This window comes from Neophocaena asiaeorientalis, unplaced genomic scaffold (assembly GCF_003031525.2).
Source record: "Neophocaena asiaeorientalis asiaeorientalis breed wild unplaced genomic scaffold, Neophocaena_asiaeorientalis_V1.1 scaffold91, whole genome shotgun sequence".
NCBI lineage: Eukaryota > Metazoa > Chordata > Mammalia > Artiodactyla > Phocoenidae > Neophocaena > Neophocaena asiaeorientalis.
The window spans coordinates 1770631-1788133 of NW_020173198.1; the positions used below are offsets into that span (position 1 = coordinate 1770631).

The 17503-nt window shown below is 47.9% G+C and overlaps 2 protein-coding genes across 2 annotated transcripts; one reads left to right on the forward strand and one right to left on the reverse strand.

The window, feature by feature from the left end:
• Positions 1-270: 270 nt before the first annotated feature.
• ASPHD1 (aspartate beta-hydroxylase domain containing 1) lies at positions 271-3388 on the forward strand. The gene is made up of 3 exons (XM_024744611.1): positions 271-1186; positions 2580-2693; positions 3233-3388. Exons 1-3 carry the CDS (start codon positions 307-309, stop codon positions 3340-3342), a joined length of 1104 nt encoding a protein of 367 aa, XP_024600379.1. The 5' UTR covers positions 271-306; the 3' UTR covers positions 3343-3388.
• A 253-nt stretch (positions 3389-3641) lies between these two features.
• KCTD13 (potassium channel tetramerization domain containing 13) lies at positions 3642-16737 on the reverse strand. The gene is made up of 7 exons (XM_024744610.1): positions 16460-16737; positions 16225-16351; positions 14629-14798; positions 7272-7361; positions 7130-7182; positions 6260-6455; positions 3642-4434 (listed from the first exon to the last, which is right to left on the reverse strand). The coding sequence occupies exons 1-7, from the start codon at positions 16574-16576 to the stop codon at positions 4198-4200; spliced, it is 990 nt and encodes a 329-aa protein (XP_024600378.1). The 5' UTR covers positions 16577-16737; the 3' UTR covers positions 3642-4197.
• Between the last annotated feature and the right edge of the window lie 766 nt (positions 16738-17503).

The window sequence follows — 17503 nt, forward strand, 5'->3', positions numbered from 1 at the left end:
GGTGGGGCGGTGGTGGAGGGAGGAGAGAAGAAAGGAGACGGGGAGACAGAGGGTGGGGGAAAGGAGAGACTGACGGGAGAGGCAGGAAACTGGAGAGAGAGGAAACTGCCCTAAGGAGAAAGAAGAGGAGGAAAGAGGTGAAAGAGGAGGAGGAGAGAGTTGGAAGGAGAAAGAAGTAGAGGAGAGAGGAGAGAGAGGCAGAAGGAGAGGAAGGAAAGGAGAGTTAGAGGTGCATGAAGGAAGCGAGAAAGCAGGAGGTACAAGGTGGAGAGAGGACCTTGGAAGGAGAGAGAACCAAGAGTAGGAATGTGGAAGGGAAACAGCCCAGGGTGTAACCAGGGAGCAGCCATGGAAGGAACCGGTGGAGAACTGGGGGGACAAGGGAACTGGGGTCTGGAAGATGCCCCAGGCCTCTTGGCCAGGGCCTCCCTGCCCATCATGCCTGCATGGCCATTGCCTCTGGCCTCATCTGCCCTTACCCTGCTCCTTGGAGCTCTCACTTCCCTCTTCCTCTGGTACTGCTACCGCCTGGGCTCCCAAGATATGCAGGCCCTAGGGGCTGGGAGTCGGGCTGGGGCTGTCAGTGGTAGGCCTGGAGGGTGCTCTGAGGCTGGCAGACCAAGCCCACGGAGCTCTGGGGAGTCTGTGGAAGGACCTAGGACAGAAGGCCTAGTGAGCCGTCGCCTTCGGGCCTACGCCAGGCGCTACTCTTGGGCAGGGATGGGTAGGGTGAGGCGGGCGGCTCAGGGTAGCCCAGGCCCTGGGGGAGGGCCAGGGGTCCTGGGCATTCAGCGCCCAGGCCTGCTTTTCCTGCCAGACCTGCCCTCAGCCCCCTTCGTGCCACGGGATGCCCAGCGGCATGATGTGGAGCTCCTGGAGAGCAGCTTCCCTGCCATTTTGAGGGACTTTGGGGCTGTGAGCTGGGACTTCTCAGGGACTACCCCTCTGCCTCGGGGCTGGTCCCCACCACTGGCCCCTGGGTGCTACCAGCTCCTGCTATACCAAGCAGGCCGGTGCCAACCCAGCAACTGCCGCCGGTGCCCGGGGGCCTATCGGGCACTGAGGGGGCTGCGAAGCTTTATGAGTGCCAACACCTTCGGCAATGCTGGCTTTTCCGTCCTCCTGCCTGGGGCCCGGCTCGAGGGCCGCTGTGGGCCCACCAATGCCCGAGTCAGATGCCACCTGGGTAAGTGGATGCTACTTACAGACAGCTTCCTCGCCTCCACGATTCCCCCTCCAGACTCTCTTCTCTGCCATCATAGCTTTCTACACTGTGACTCTGATCATGCCTTTCTTCTCGGAAATCTTCCTTGACTCCCTGTCTCCCACAGCAGCATTTCCTGAGCTTCAGTGATCTGCAAACCATCTTCATAAGCTTTTCCATAGTCATTTACCACCTGTACTGTTTCTTCATATTGACTCCACCCAATGTTTTGTTTTACTTATTTAAAAGGAATCTTTATAGAAAAATGATAATCAGTATTACTTGACCTAAATAGGGATTATTCATAAAAATAAGTTTAAACTTAAAAAAAGAAAGCTTTAAAAATTCTAGCGAAGTATCCTAGTCTGTGGCTGACGCCTACACTCTCCTCCTTTAAAAAGGAGCAATGTCAGGAATTGCCTGGTGGTCCAGTGGTTAGGACTCTGTGCTTTCACTGCTGAGGGCCTGGGTTCGATCCCTGGTCCGGGAACTAAGATCCCACAAGATGCAGGACGTGGCCTCAAAGGAAAAATAAACATAAAAAGGGCAATGTTAGGGGGGATGTTAAAGTTATGGTAGCACCAAACTGCGATTTTCTTTTCAATGTTTTAGAGATTGAAAGAAAATGGGGAGAAAAAAAGACTTGTCTTCTGATTGTTAATGCCATGACTTTGTTTTGCCTATAATCATCTCCTGTGCTACCAGTTGAATGTGTTCTACACTTCAAAGCACATTGGCTTTGAAGAGATCTGGAGCAAGGCCAGATCTTTTCTCCTTATCTCCTACCTGTTCCCTTCTTCCCCTTCTCTCCCACCATGCCCTAAATCATGAACGCCTTCTGGCTGATCCTGGCAGATGCCACACACATGCTCTTAACCTAGAATGTCTTTCCCCCTTATCACCTCCTGGAAAACTCCTACGTAGCCTTCACGACTCACACTTTCAAATGCCCACCTCCTCTGGAATGTCTTCCTCTTCCCCATCGTTTAAGTTGGCTCCTCAGTTTTCTGCACCCCAGTGTGTGGTCCTTAGCAGGATGGAGCCATGTTTTATACCTTTTGGGGAGAGAAGGCCTAACACACAGTAGGTTCTTGAGTTAAACTGTCAGAAGCCCAAGAGGAGATGCTGCTTCTTTTAGGAAGCTTTCCCTCTTCTCTGAAACAGAATACATTGTGCTTTGCACTGCATTTTCTGTCTCCTAGCATTTCTTTCATCCAGTACTGTATTGTAATTTTACGTGGGTCACCTTCCAGAGAACGGAGAGGGACCACCATAGAACCTAGCATTTAAGACTCTCGGATCTGCTTTTTGACTGAATGGGGTGGGCCCCTTCGATGGAGGCAGGAATGTTGGAGGCCCGGATCTCTTTCTACAGGCCTGAAGATCCCCCCTGGCTGTGAGCTGGTGGTCGGGGGTGAGCCCCAGTGCTGGGCTGAGGGACACTGTCTACTGGTGGACGACTCCTTCCTGCATACAGTGGCTCATAATGGTAATGGGGCTCCCATTCTGCTAGGAGGGATGAGTGACTAAAGAGTTAAGGGGAATAGACTAGAGGCTGCACGATCGGGCCCAACTGGCTTCCTGTCCTACACCACCATTTTCTAATTGCATGCCCTTGAACAAGTCACGTGATTTCTCCAATCACCCGTGAAATAGGGCAACTGCCTTCTTTTACCAAGTGACTGCAAGGATTAAATAAGTTAATGTAAGTGCACAGCAAAGTGGTTCATAGCACGAGACCCTAGGCCTGGACCACCTGGGTTCCTGTCCTACCTCTGGCATTAGCAGCGTGACCTTGGGCAAGTTATTTAACCTCTTTGTGCCTCAATTACTTTGCATAAAATGAGAACACTTATGGTACTACCTCACAGTTTGTTTTCATGATTAAGAGTTAATACACATAAAGGATTAGAACACTGTCTGGCACTTATTTACATATTGTTTGCGTTTATGAGTATTTGGTGAGTGCTCTGGCACGTAAGTACTTAATGTCAGCTGCTCTGCTGTCTCCATCCCCACGTGCCCTAGGCTCTCCTGAAGATGGGCCTCGAGTGGTCTTCATCGTGGACCTTTGGCATCCCAATGTGGCTGGGGCCGAACGCCAGGCCCTCGACTTTGTCTTCGCACCAGACCCTTGAAGGAAGGTGTTCCCTTCAGACATCTGGGCTGGAGAGATGCTGCGCTCGGGGATGGCCTGAGTGGTAGCCAGGACCACCTCTCCATTGCAGGGGGTGGGGTGGGGCTGAGGGTGGGAACTGGCCAGTGAACACCGAAATATAGATTTTAAAATCCTCTCCTAACTCCTGACTACTTTCTTCCCAGCTACCAGCCCAGGGAAAGGCTGGGGGCAGGGGTCTGTGTCTTCTCCCATCCAACTAGCCAGGTACCTCCCTAACAAGCCATATACCTGGCCCTTTCTCTGGGAGCCAGCACCAGACCCTCAACTCAACTTTATTCCAATAATTTAATAAAAAATTATAATAATAAATAATATGAAAAAAATTGAGAAGATGCTGACCTGGTACAGGCCCAGGCCCACCTAGTACAAAGTTAAGGAGGTAGGGAGGATGTTGGGGAAGCAGGAGGGAGGCAAACTACCCTGCACAATGGTGAGGAGGCGGCTCAGAATGTGGTGGGTGTTATTAAGGGCTGGCTTGACACTTTGGTGTGTACAATGTCCTAAAAAAAGACAAAGGGAATTCTAAATCCTTCTAAACCAGCTGGTGAGGGAAGAGGGCAGGACAAGGATGGGGAGGAGGCAACCAATGTAGGCCTTCTGAAGACCTCTGAGGGGAGGGGCTGGAATGTACTCTGTGGTTAGCAATGAGGTGGGAATGGATGGAAAAGGGCCAAAGTGAACTGTACCATGCAGTGAAGGGATGGAAGAAGGACCCACGACTTGGCCAGCAAAGCCGGGGCAAAGGTCTGGGAAGGGGAGGAAGAGAGAGAGAGGGACTGGGTCCCAGCGGCCAGAGGAAGACTCGGGGCAAAGCTCAGTCCTTGAAGACAATCTGTTGGCCGTGAGGACGCTCGTCGTGGGTGATGTGGCGCCGGACATGGATTCTGCGGACACGGTGCTCTCGGTTCTCCTCGTCCTCCCCTCGGCCTGCCCCGCCACCTCCAGCTGCACCTCCTGTGGCCTCCAGGAGGGCTGGGTCTGGGCCTCGGGGAGTCTCGTAGATCAGGATGTTCAGGGTCTCCTCAAAGATCCGGGCCTCTGGGAATTCCACCTGCAAAAGGCCAGCAACCCCCAGCTCCCTCCCTCTGGCTCAACTCCTACGCAGCCATCCCCTCCCCCAGGCTGCTCCTGCACTGTCTCTCCACTCCTATAGCCTCCGCAGTCACAGGTTCCTTTAGCCTGGACTGTCCTCTTTGCTCAGCTAAGTCACACTTATACTTCAAGGTCCAGCTCTGAAGTCAGGCAGAGAGTTATTTGTTTTCTGTCCTTTGTTGCCAAGTCTCTTGGTATATCTTTTTTTTTTCTTGGTATATCTTTTCATTTGACAAATATTTACTGAGTGACTGCACTGTACCAGGTGTTGTTCTGGGCACTGGGAATATAGCAGTGAACAAAACAGGCAAAGTTCCTGTCCGCAGGAAGTTTACATTCTAGGGCGAGGACCCAGACATATATGTAATAAGATATAAAGTGTCAGATGATGATAAGTGTTACGGAAAAATTATAGCAGGAAAAGGGTGTGGAGATGGCCACCGCCAGGAATGTTACAACTTTAAAGAGGGAGTTCGGAGAAGGCCTCACTGAGAAGGTGACATCTGACCCATAGCCAAAGGAAAGGAGGGAAGGAACCAGATGGAGAACTAGAGAAAGATCAGTCTGGGAAGGGAACAGCTCTGGGGTCAGGAACTCGCTTAGTGTATCTGAAGATCAGTGCAAGGCCAAAGCAACAAGGCAGAGTGAAGGAGAGTAGTATGGGATGAAGAGGCGGTTAGGGGTTCCCCTTGTGTGGCTTGGAGGGATATAAACAAAAAAACTTTAACAAGCTGCATTCTCATTACTGGTTTATCTTCCTGTCTTCCCAATTACAGAGGACGCTACTTGGAAACTGGATTATTCACTCATTCATGCATTCAATAAATGTTTCCTAGCTTCTGCGGCGTGATAAGGGCCTGGCTAGTGCTACAGAGATGGGGGGAAAAAAAAAAGATTCAGCTCTACTCTCAAGAAGCTAACTCCTTGCTGCTGAAGTAAACACTCCTACTCCCCCATCCCCAGCAGACTACAATCAACATTGTGTTTGGCTGACAGGGGGGTATGACCAACTTTGTCTGGGGTTGTTGGGCTGAAAGTTCATGAGTGGTGTCCCAAAGAAAGTGATGCTTGGCTTAGGTCTTAAAGATTGAGCACAAGTCCACTAGGCAGAGATGAATGAGGAAAAGTAATTCCAAGAAGAGGGAATAGTGTGTGCAAAGGTAGGGGGGTGTGAAATAGCACTGGGTGCTTAAGAGACTTTCAAGATCTCCAGTGTATCTGAGGCACAGCCTTCATGTCAAGGTCAGAAGGGACCAGGCTGATAAGATCTTCAGGGGCCAGACGTCATGACAGAGGGCTTGTACTTTACTCAGCATCTTATTCGCCTTGATTTCAAGCCTCTTGCAGTGCTCAGGACGTATCTGCTGATGATTGCCATGTTAATGACTCAGGGCCTACAACCTCAGTGTGTTCTAAGCACCTGAAGTTTTAAGAACCTACTCTGGGTCATGGATCCTTCTGAAATTCTAATGACAACTATGGTCCTTCTATATAGAAAAATGCATACCCACTCCCAAAACTGCACACTCTTTCAAGATAGCCTTGAAACCCAACTGGCCTAGATTAAGAATCCCACTCTAATCCAACACCCTCCTTTCACAGGTAGAGAAGCAGAGACCCACAGAAGTCAGATGACTCGCCCAAGGTTACAGAACTAAGACCCCAGAACTTAGAACTCCGGTGATGGATTTCCCCTGCCTGATCTGCTGAGCTGCCTTTGTCCAGGGTGCTCGTCCTGCCCACCACCACAGCCCTCCCTGACCAGGCCCTGAACCCCTTCTGACCTTGGTCTGCTTCTTCTCCGTAGCATAGACAATGGAGGTGCAGCACACCTCGGCGATTTTGCGGCCCTGCCCGTAGAAAGACCAGCAGCAGATCTCATCCCCCAGAACATCCTTGAGGAAAAGCAGCCGCCCATGGAAGCGCAGGGCCAGTTTGTCAAACAGCTCGATGTTCTTAAGTAGGTTGTCATCTGAAGTGCTGAGGACCAGGGGGCCAAGAGGCTCAGCACAAATGGCTTCCTCCCTCTGTTCCCCCAAGCTTAGGGGCCCAGATATCTAGCACTCTAGTCCTACCTAGGAGTTTGGTGCCCAGAATGGAGCTTCCTCCACCCCTGGGGCCAGGCTAAGGAGGCCTCAGAATGGAAGCAGCATTTGCTCAGCAAATCCCAGCACAGCAGAGTGGCTACCCCATGCATGTTCTGGAGCCAAGCTACCTCACCTGGCATCCTAGCTCTACCACTTTTTAACTGAGTGACACTAAGCAAGTTACTTCACCTCTCGGTGCTTCAGTTGCCTCATCTGTAAAATGGAGATCACGACAATACCTACTTCAAACAACTGTGAGGATTATGTGAGTAAATATATGTAAAGCACTTAGAGCCATGCCTCTTATAAGAAATGCTAGTAATTATCATCTGATCCTCACCTGGACCCCAGTTTACTGATGGTAAAACTGAAGCTCAGAAGTGAAAATGACCTGTCCAAAGTACCCAGTGGGTAAGTGGCAGAGCTAGAATTTGCATCCAGGCAGGATTCTTTTCGCCCCCCACCCCCCGCCCCCATGCGGCCATAATCCTCCCCTTGGCCAGGAGCAGAGCTGTGCTTGAGCCCAGGATTCCACCCAGTGCACCTCCCCGCCCCTGAGGGGGTCACCTGGTGTAGGAGTACTTGTTGTTACTGCGGTTGTGCAGGAGCTTCACCACGGGCTGTTGCGGGAGAAAGGATGGAGAAGGGTGGGGGTCAGGCTGCCGGGATAGGCCCCCAGCCTCCACCCTACAGGGCTCAGGGGCCTCACCTTGGAGGTGCTGGCCAGGAGCTGCTGCTCCTCCCGGGGAGATGTCACCGTGGGGATGAGGCACAGCGGGGACAGGTTCTCCCTTTTTTGCTGGAGAAGAAGCGGAAGGTGATTAACAGCACAACCAGAGGTCACTCACTCCCCAACCTAAAAGCCTTCAAAAACTGCTTGTTGCCTTTGGGGAAAAAATCCAGACTCCTTAGTAGCCCACACAAGACTCTGCAGGATACGAACTCTGATCTCGTCTCTACCACTCTCCCCTGCCTGCTGGACTTCAGCCCCACCTGTTCCTTCGCGCATCCAGCTTGTGCCCACCAGGCCCTTTGCAGCTGCCACTGCCGGCAACAGCCTGCACTCGGTTGCATGGCTGGCCCCTTCATGCCATTCAGATCTCAACTCAAACAGTGCCCCTAGGAGGGTGCTGGTCCTCCACCCTAAGCTCCCTGGCTAAGCAGCCTCCTCTACTTCTTCTTTTTCACACTATCAGTTCACCTTCTTCGTGGCACTCAGTTCCTCATATTTTCTCATTTTTTGGTATATTTGCTCATGGTCTCTTCCTAGACAATAAGTATCAATTTACAGTAGATGCTCAATAAATATCTGGTGAATGAATGAACTGGGCTAGGTGGAAGGCTGGAGGGAGAATCAGAACCAGACACATAGGTTTCTTTCCTCTTCTCTGCTTTCTAGAATCTTCATGCCAAAACCCCTCTCACCTCTCCCAACCTAAAAACTAGATGTGCAATTCTAATACAAATTCCAGAAGATTTTTTTTTTTTGAGAAACTCCTAAGACTTTTTCTAAAATTAATTTGGAAGAATAAGTCTACTGTTACTTAGGTCAATTTTTAAAAAGAGTCAAGCAAGAGAAGAGATTGACCCTCCCAGATATTAAAATATCTTACAAAGCCATAATAATGAAAACAATGTAGTTCTGGTGCAGAAACAAACAAAAACAATGAAACACAATACAGAACTTGGAAACAGACTGGTGTATATAGGAGAACTGATATTTATAGAGAGAACATCACAAATCAGTGGGGCAAGTGTGTATTAGTTATCGCTGTATAACAAACTGTCCCCAAACTGAACGGCTTAAACCAACAGCAAATAACTTATTACCCATTTCTGTGGGTCAGAATAGATAATTCAGGAATTCAGGAGTGGCTTAGCTGAATGTTTTTGGCATGGGGTCTCTCACAAGGTTACAGTCAAGTCAGGTGGGGCTGCAGTAATCTGAAGGCATGTCTGGGTTTGGAAGATTTGTTTCTGAGAAAGCTTATTCAAATGGCTGGCAAGTTCAGGCTGGCTATTGGCAGGAAATATCTGATCCCTGTCATTTAGACCTCTCCGTTGGGTTGCTTGAGTGTCCTCACAATATGGCAGCTGGCTTCTCCAGAGCAAATAATCCAAGAGAGAGCAAGGTGGAGGCCTCACTGTCTTTTATGACCTAGTTTTGTTAACCCTATTCAGTGTGGGAGGGAACAACACAAGGCAATGAGTACTAGGGAACAAGAATCATTGGGGGCTGCCTTGGAGGCTGGCTCCACAGTCCACTTTCTGGCTCCCATTGATTCAAATCCCTCCCATACACAAAACACACTCACCCCCTCCCAAGATCCCCCAAAGTCCCATCCTATTACAGCACTGAAGTACAGAATCTGGTCATCTAAATCAGGTCCAGGTGGGGACAATGCTCCTTGGGAGGTGTTCCTTAACTATAGCTCCTTAGGTACGTTTTCTCTGGATCTGATGACCTGTGAACTAAAGAGACTAGTTATCTCTTCCACACACTCCACATGCAACATGTGCAACAGGCATTAGGATAAACACTCTTGTTCAAAAGGTGAGGAGGGGTGCAGGAGGCACAGAGAAGTCGCTGCTTCACAGAAATTCTGTAATCCAGTTGGACAAATATTGGGAGCTCTCTGATGTCTACTCCTGTCCAGGAATGATTCTCTGTGGCTCTTGGCTCTGACCTGAGTCATCCTTCCATTTCCATGAAAGACAGTCCGTGTTTGCAGCTCCAGTTTCCTTAGCCTGCTTTCTGCCTGTAGAACTTCGAGGGTCCAAAGGCTTCTTCTCCTCTTGTACTGTCTCTGTCCCTTCCAGTCTAAGCTGGCAGTGTTTCTGCCAATATAATTCTCTTAAAAACTTAATGGGTGTCCCGTGAGTCCTGGGGTTCAGTTCATTAGACAAAAGCCTCACCCACACATCTTTGTGAGATAAGCTCTTCTCTACTTTGGTCTTATGCTGAGACTGCTGCCTGACAATAGCCTTAAGCTTCTTAGAAGTGCTATTATTTGATTGAATGGTTCTCTGAGGCATCTTCTTGGATATTTCTGAGGTCTTAAGGGATTTCACAATCACATCCTCAGTTTCATCTTTAGACCACGTTTTACTGAGAATGCCCTGTGTTTGATCTTTGCCTGGAAGCTATTTGCTAATTTTAACATCAGTTGTTATCTGCAAGACTGGGAATTTTCAAGCCCCCAAAATTCCTGGCTCCTTTTTGTTCAATTCGTTTTCCTTTAGCTTACCCTCTCCTCTTCTGTTTCACTATAAGCAACAAGAAACCTGTGGCACTTCAACATTCTATCTGGAAATTTCTTTAGCTAGATCACCCAGATCATAAGTATGTTTTCTACTTTCTACATTACTGTAGGAGACAGTGTTGCTACTTCTGCCACTATATAACAAGGATCCCCTTTCTACCACTTTCCAGTAAACATGTTCCACACTGCAGCCTCCTCAAAGGTCATCAGACTTCTATGAATACTCTTTAAAGCTCTTTAGGCTTTTATTAACACTGTTCTCAAGTCCTTCCAGCTTCTGCCCTCTTCCCAGTTCTAAAGCCGCTCCCACATTTTAGGTTTTTTGTTACGGCAGAACCCCACTCCAGATACCAAAATCTGTTATCCGTTTCCGGGTAACAAATTAGTACAAACTTAGCAGCTTAAAACAACAACAAACATTTATTATCTCACACAGTTTCTCTGGGTTAGGAGCTTGAGACTGGCTTAGTTAGGTGGTCCTGGCCGAGGGTGTCTCATGAAGTTGGAGTCCAAATGTTGACCAGGGCTGTAGTTATCTGAAGACTTGATTGGGCCTAAAGGATCCAATTCTGGGATAGTTCACCAATTTGGCTGGAAGTCTGTGCTGGCTGTTGGCAGGAGGCTTCAGTTCCTTACCAAGTGGACCTTTCCCTTAGGGCTGCATGAATATGCTCACATGGCAGCTGGCTTCCCCAGAGTGAGTGATCCGAGAGAGGCAGAAACTGCTATGGGTCTTTTATGACCTAGCTTTAGAAGTCACACACTATCATCTCTGCAATCTGGTTACATAGGTCAGCCCTATTCAGTGTGGGAGGGGACTAAGCAAGAGCCTGGATAAGCAAGAGGTAAGAATTGCTGGTGGCCATCTTGGATGCTGGCTACCACAGATTGTGTAGTAGATGGCATTGAGAAAACTAGCTCAGTCCACAGAGGACAAAAAACAGTTGAATCCCTTCAGAATTCGCATCTACAACAGTGAATTCCATATACAAAAGGTAAAACTATAAAGCTAATAAAAAATGTAGAATGAACTTCTTAAACAAGATCCTAAGAGGATACACCATTAGAAAAATAAAAAGAGGAATGTGACTATATTAAAATCAAGAATCTCTGCAGTTGACAATGAAAAGCATGACTTTATAAGTAATTTCACGTAATAATGTTGACGGAATTATAATTATTCTACAACCCTAATGAAATTATTGATTCAGGTGAGAATTATAAATGGATGTGTGGTTGATAGGTAACTGCCATTCATAAAATGCCTATATTACTTTATAGTTAGCAATAAGGAAATGTAACTACAATGGAGGGATCAAACCATCATCATCTGAATCTAGGGGCCAATACTGAGCATCACTAATGATGGGTCATATTAACAATATTGTAGGTCTCGATATAACACAGTATGATATATGTAACATTACTTAACATGCTTTCCAACCAAGATGTTTAATATCAAGCTTTTAAATCTACCATCTAATTTAAAGAAAACTCAGGATAGGGTAGGGTAACAAACCACATCAGGCGAATTTGGAGAGTAGGTCACTGTGAAGGACAACTGATGGTCAGTATTATGAGAAAGTCAGTATTTTGAGAAAAAAGGGACTGCTTGGGTTGGAAAAAGAACATAATAACCAGATGTAATGCAAGGATCTAGATCGGGTCCTGGTTTAGATGAACCATCTATAAAAGACATTTCTGGAACAAACGGAGAAATGTGTATATGCCCCTCATGTTACATAAAATTTCACTGACATGGAAAGATGGCAATTATTAACAAACAAAAAAAAAGCGTACTACAAAACAGCACATACAGCATAATCATATTTTGGCAAAAACACACACACAGGAAAAGACCTGGAAGGATATTTGGTGCTTTTATTATTTTGATGATCTGTGTTTTCTAAATTTCTACAATACTTATAGACTGCTTTAAAAATAATAAACATTTATTTATAATTAAACAGAATAATTTCTATTCAACAACAGATGCCACAGACAGGTGACATTCTAAGAGAAATTATTGGTAACATCTAAAACTGACTAGAAATTATTATCTAAAACAGACTTTCTCAACTGGGCTTCCTCACTGAATATCAAAACCCAGCAAATAATTTGAGTAACTATTTTCTCAACTCTTCTGAGAATGTCAGGTAAATAGTACCATTCTAGATGCACAGGAGAAGTTAATTTATTATGTAAAATACATGCCTTAGAGTAATAGGGCTTAATTCTCCCTAGGAACTAAGCTAAAATATGTAAGAATCTCCTGCAAAACAACAAGAAAAAGATAGGAAACTCAGTAGAAAATTTGGTAAAGAATATGAATTGGCAATTCACTGAAGGGGAAACCAAAAAAGCTAGTATGTGAAAAGATGCTCAATCTAATTAGTAATCAGAAGCATGCAAATTAAAATGAAATCACTCTATACCAATCAGATTGGCAAAATTAGAATGCTGGGTGATGCCGTGAGTTGCTGAGGATACGCAGAAACAGGATTCCTTATGCACTGCTCATCAAGAGTACAAGGTGCTACAGCCATTTGGGAGAGTAATCTGATGATACTTGCTGAAATTCGTTTGCATGTGTCCTGCAGTCCAGCAATTCCATTCCCAGCTACAATCATGAGAAACACTGACCCAGGACCCACAAGGGCACACGTACAAAGATGCTCATGGTGGCATCGTTTGTGGGGGCAGGAAGCGGGAGGCAATCTAGGTTTCCAACCTCAGGGGAATGTATAAATAAAATATGGTTGAATGCACACCATAGATTCCTGTGCAGCCGTCAGAAGCAAAGAACTAAATGTACATACAGCAGCATGAATAGAACTTGGAAAAAGTGTTGAATTAAGAAACAGAACACACAATCCATAGCTCAATGACATTTATGGAAATTTAAAATACATATGTATACAAAACAATGTTTTAGTTTTTTAATGGTACAAACATAATCCAAGGAAATGTATTAAAACACTAGAACTGGAGGGGTACCTATGGGGAAAAGGGAAGCGGGCAGGGGACTGGGAATGAAGGAAAAAATAAAAAGAGAAAAGATCTGCATAGACTAATGATGTTTAAGTGTCACACACTGAGAAGTATGCTGAACTCAATTCTCTGTACCAGAATCTTAAAAACAACGGGATTTCCCTGGTGGTCGACTGGTTAAGACTCCCAGCTTCCACTGCAGGGGACACGGGTTCGATCCCTGGTCGGGGAACTAAGATCCCGCATGGTATGCGGGGCGGCCAAAAAGGAAGAAAGAAACAACCAAACAAAAAACTCCAAACCCCAAACCTCCAAACAAACAAGCATATTCTAGCTGAGTGGAGTGGGGAATGATAATGGTCTCGGGGAAGCTTGCAAAGGAGGCAGCTGAGCACAGAAGAAAAAGCACTGCACTTGGGAGTCAGGCACCTGGGGATGACTCTGAGCTTTGCTGCTTACCGGCTCTTTCACCTTGAATATATCCCCAGCTTCCCTCATGTTTCTTTTTATGTCAAACAGGGGTACAAGAAGGTAACAGAACCAATCCTAACACACAGTGGATGTGAGATAACATTAGATAAATGTAAAGTTACAGAATAGGAATGCACTTCTAGTTTGATGTTTTTTAAACTGCAAGTGGTAACCCACTAATGGGTTGTGAAATAAATTTAATGGGTTCCAAACGGCATCAGAAAGAAAGAAAACAGAATATGTCAGAGTGTATTTCACTAAAAGTATCATTTTATAAAACTTATTTCAGTCATATATATGCAAGTATAAAATGCATTTTATGCATCTCTATGAGATGCAGTCAAAAAGCTTGAAAAACATAGATATTGCCCAAAGGAATTCTACACTTTCGGATTTCAAGGTCCAATAAGTATTCCCCAAGATAACAGAAAGTTGTTCATAGTTGCCACTTTTTAATATATTGAATATAAAGGGCATCAAAAAAATTCTTACAATCTCCTATTAATATTGTATCATAAAAGGACACTTTTCACATTGTAAAAATAGAACAGAATAAAAGGCTTTATGTGAAACTCACTACACTGCACATATTTTTCTCATTTCCCTATCTTTTGGAACATGAGAACAGAATGCCAGAGGTAGGAATTGACTCACTCAAGGTCACTCAGTCAGCTGTGGTGGAGTGACACTTAACCCATATCTCCTGGCTGTGCTTTCCAAACTCTTCTCAGAATCCTAAGAGATCCCCAGAAAAGAAGCCCAGCAGGTGGGGCCCTGGAACCCCCAACCCTGTTTTATTGGGTGTGACTACTTCTATAGTATTTCACTGCTAGAAAAAAAAGAATTATTTAAAGCCCTGGGAGGGATGGAATGCTGCCTCCCAGGATAGGACCAGATCATGGAGGTCATTATATTCCAATTTAAATTCAGATTTTTTTTTTCCCCCTTAGTGGGACAAGGGCATTATTTGGGATTTCTGAGCAAGGGAGAGGATAAATTGGGATTGTGTTTAAGGATCATTATTCAGGTGCTAGTGTAACAGCTGGATTGGCTGGATAGAAACAGCAAGAAACAGAGACAGTAGTCATTTAACCACTGCAGTAGTCTTGGCATGAGGTGGTGAGGGGGGCCCTGCCTGAGACAGCAGAAATGCAGAGGACAATACCCCCAAATTCTCTGGTGTCATGGCCAGTCAGAGCCAGGCCAGAGGCAACTCCTCCAGGCAGTGCCCCATACTTCCTTTTGTTTTTCTTTAATATCTTAATAGCTAACTGCTTGGGCAGCTCTCCCAGGGACATGAGCATAGGGGTGGGACTCAGGAGGTGGGGAAGGGACCCTCACCTGCAGTGCCAGCTGGCAGTCCTCAATCAGTCCCTGTACCAGGTAGTAGCGTGCTTCGCCCAGAAGCTCCCCCAGTTCTCTGGTACTCTCAGGCAGTGGCACGGACCCGTCCCGCAGGTAGTTGAGGATTGTACCAAAGTGGCGGCCGCTCCGGTCAATCAGCACCCAACCTGGTGTGGTGGGGAGAGGCAGGAGGAAGGACGGCTTTGCTAAAGGCTGTGGAGCTACTAAATTTTTATGAAAGAAGGATTCGAAAGCCACAAGTCTTAATACTGATCTGTCTCAAGCCTGTGCCATAGCTAAGAAAACCCCTTTAAAACATCTCCAGTGAGTTCTCCCATAAGCTCCTTTTTAACACAGCCAGCCACAGAGAATTAATTCCCTCCCAAGTCTGTGCTACACTGAGAAGGTTCTCACCATCAGAGAGTTCATACAGATTACCTTATCAATAAACCTCTAACCTCTGGTGCTAATTCTGACCATCCTATTTAATTAAAATGTCCACCCCACCGTCCAGTTTACTACCATTTTAACCTTTATATTCTTCATAGAATATAAAGATATATATTCTTCATTCTATTCTTCATAATATACTTATTGCTATCTGAAATTACATATTTCGCTTTTGTTTTAGTATGTTTACTTGCTTATTCTCCCCCTGCCCCCACAAAAAAAGAAAACTCCGTAAGGCTTAGCTTATCAGATTTGTGTACCAAACTACCTCCCGCCCTGGCATTTTACAAATACTTATTGAATAAATAAATTCTTCACCTTCAGGTATTTGCAGGCTGAGCTCTACCTCCCCAAATTTTACTTTCCTGCTCTCACAACCCTCGTTAACCCCTTCTGAATCCACTCCACCTCCACCACCCTCAACCCTGCCACCAAACTTTAAGGTTCCACTTGGGCATATGGGGCCCAGACCTGAATACAACACTTCGGGAAGGTAAGGGGCTCGCCTGCCAAAGAGAACTGTCCACTCTCCGCTCTGGCGTCCCTGGCAAACCCAAAGCTGCCCTCTCCTTCTACAGTCTGTATTTACAGATGGAGTCCTAGAGTGTAGAGGAACCTCCGTGAGGGGAACGGAGACCGACAAGATCCTCCAACTCTCGGGGATGGCTGTTGGCAGCGCTGAGGTAGAGAGGGGAACAAAAGGCTGGGCAGGTGGAAGAAACTGATGAAGAGTGCCTGGAAGGATGTTGTTGGCAGCTGGGCTGGTTCCCAAGTCTTTTGAGCTGAGGCGTGAAGGGTGGGAGAGTCAGTGGGAAGCAGTCATGAAAATTGGGAGCTGACACGTTGAATCACTGACCACAGCGCCCGGCAGAGTAGTTGGAGGGGCGGGGTGGATGGTGCGGCGGGGCGGGGGATGTCCATGAATGTTGGTTACTACTGCTGGGGGTAAAGACCGAGGGAGGGAGGGCGCTCATGACCGAGCCAGGCGAGATGAGACGGGATGTGGGGGCTGGAGGGGGTGAGAATGAACTGACTGGACGGTGGCAGAGAACGGGCATGAGGAGACTGGGCCAGGAAAGACCACGGGAAAGGGAGACGTGGATCTGGAGGACGCAGGACAGTAAGCAAGGGCAGTTCGCGTACCTCCGGCGTCAGTGAGCACCTCCGCGCGGCCGCTGAACATGGCCTTGAGCATGGTGTCCTGTCCCGTGAGGGTGCGCAGCGTCGTGTAGTGCAACGAGCCGCCCACGTTCAGCTTCACGTACTTGCTACTGGGGCTCGTGCCCTTGAACGAAGTGGTGCGGGTCGCAGCTGCTGGCACCGCTGAGCTCACCACACTTTCTCCTGACATCTCTTCCTGCCAGGGGACAAACAAGCTGTTCGTGGTCAATGGCTTGAGACCGTAGGCAGCGGAGCCAGGTTCGAGACCTGAGGGCTTAGGGACTTCCAGGGACGGGGCGTCGGCCGCCTCTGGGCCCGAGGCCTCGGCCGACATGCCTGGTGGTGGCGGCGGGCAGCGATCCTAGGTTCTCTCTGCGCCCCCCGGCCACTCCCAAAGACCCCGGTCCTGAGCCCTCGGGCCGGACCTCTGGGCCCGCACGCCTCTACACCGCCGCTACTCAAAGACACTGGCCCTCAGACCCATAGCGCCTGCACCGCCCGGAAGCCGGGCGAGCACCTGCGCAGGCGCGTCAAGCTCCCGCCCCCGACCTCGCGGGGCCGGAAGTGCGGAGCATGCGTAGTGGCCTCGGGCCGGTAGAGGGGTTGAGCGCCGGCTGCTGCGGGGCAGGGCGACGCGGGAAGTGCGGTCAGTCGCCAGTGCTGGAGACCCGGTGTAGGAGGCGCTTGGCCACCAGCCTGTTGTGGAAACCGGTGTCCCCGCCGCGTGTCTCTGCTCTCAGAGCGCTTCGTGAGCGTAAAGGGAAAAGTGGCCCAGAGAAGCAGGGGATTGGGCACAGTTTCCCGCCTCCCATCCCCGCGCATTTGACAGACTGAGGGGAGCTGCGAACGAAGCACCAAGGGACGCTCTTAAAGGAGGCTAGAGGGATGTGGCCTCGCAGAGGAGATGACGGTAGTGCTAGGGCACGCAGGGTGTGAGCAGGTAAGGTCGTCATGGAAGGCTTCCCTGAGGAGGTGATACTGAGCTGAAGCTCAGAAGAAGCGGCCCCGTGGAGGTGTGAGGGCGGAGAGTTACTGGCAGAGCCAAGGGCAAATACAAAGACCCTCAGGCCGGAACACACTTGGCATATTTGAGAAGCAGAAAGAAGGTCAGGAGTGGCTGGAGCAGCTGAGCAAAGGCCTTAGAATCCCAGCCGATGTCGTGAGACACCCAACCCCTAAAGAAAGGAGAAGTAAGCTGGGAACACGTTGTTGATAAAGTGTGGTGAGAAGTGTTTTTATCCAATCCCATCCACATTCATTT

Coding starts and splice junctions, on each gene's coding strand:
- ASPHD1 (XM_024744611.1), top strand. CDS start 307: ATGTGGAAGGGAAACAGCCCAGGGTGTAACCAGGGAGCAGCCATGGAA. Junction 1,187..2,579: donor CCGAGTCAGATGCCACCTGG/GTAAGTGGATGC, acceptor CTCTTTCTACAG/GCCTGAAGATCCCCCCTGGC. Junction 2,694..3,232: donor GCATACAGTGGCTCATAATG/GTAATGGGGCTC, acceptor CACGTGCCCTAG/GCTCTCCTGAAGATGGGCCT.
- KCTD13 (XM_024744610.1), bottom strand. CDS start 16,576: ATGTCGGCCGAGGCCTCGGGCCCAGAGGCGGCCGACGCCCCGTCCCTG. Junction 16,352..16,459: donor TCAAGCCATTGACCACGAAC/AGCTTGTTTGTC, acceptor ACGAGCCCCAGT/AGCAAGTACGTGAAGCTGAA. Junction 4,435..6,259: donor CGGAGAAGAAGCAGACCAAG/GTCAGAAGGGGT, acceptor GGCCTTTTGCAG/GTGGAATTCCCAGAGGCCCG.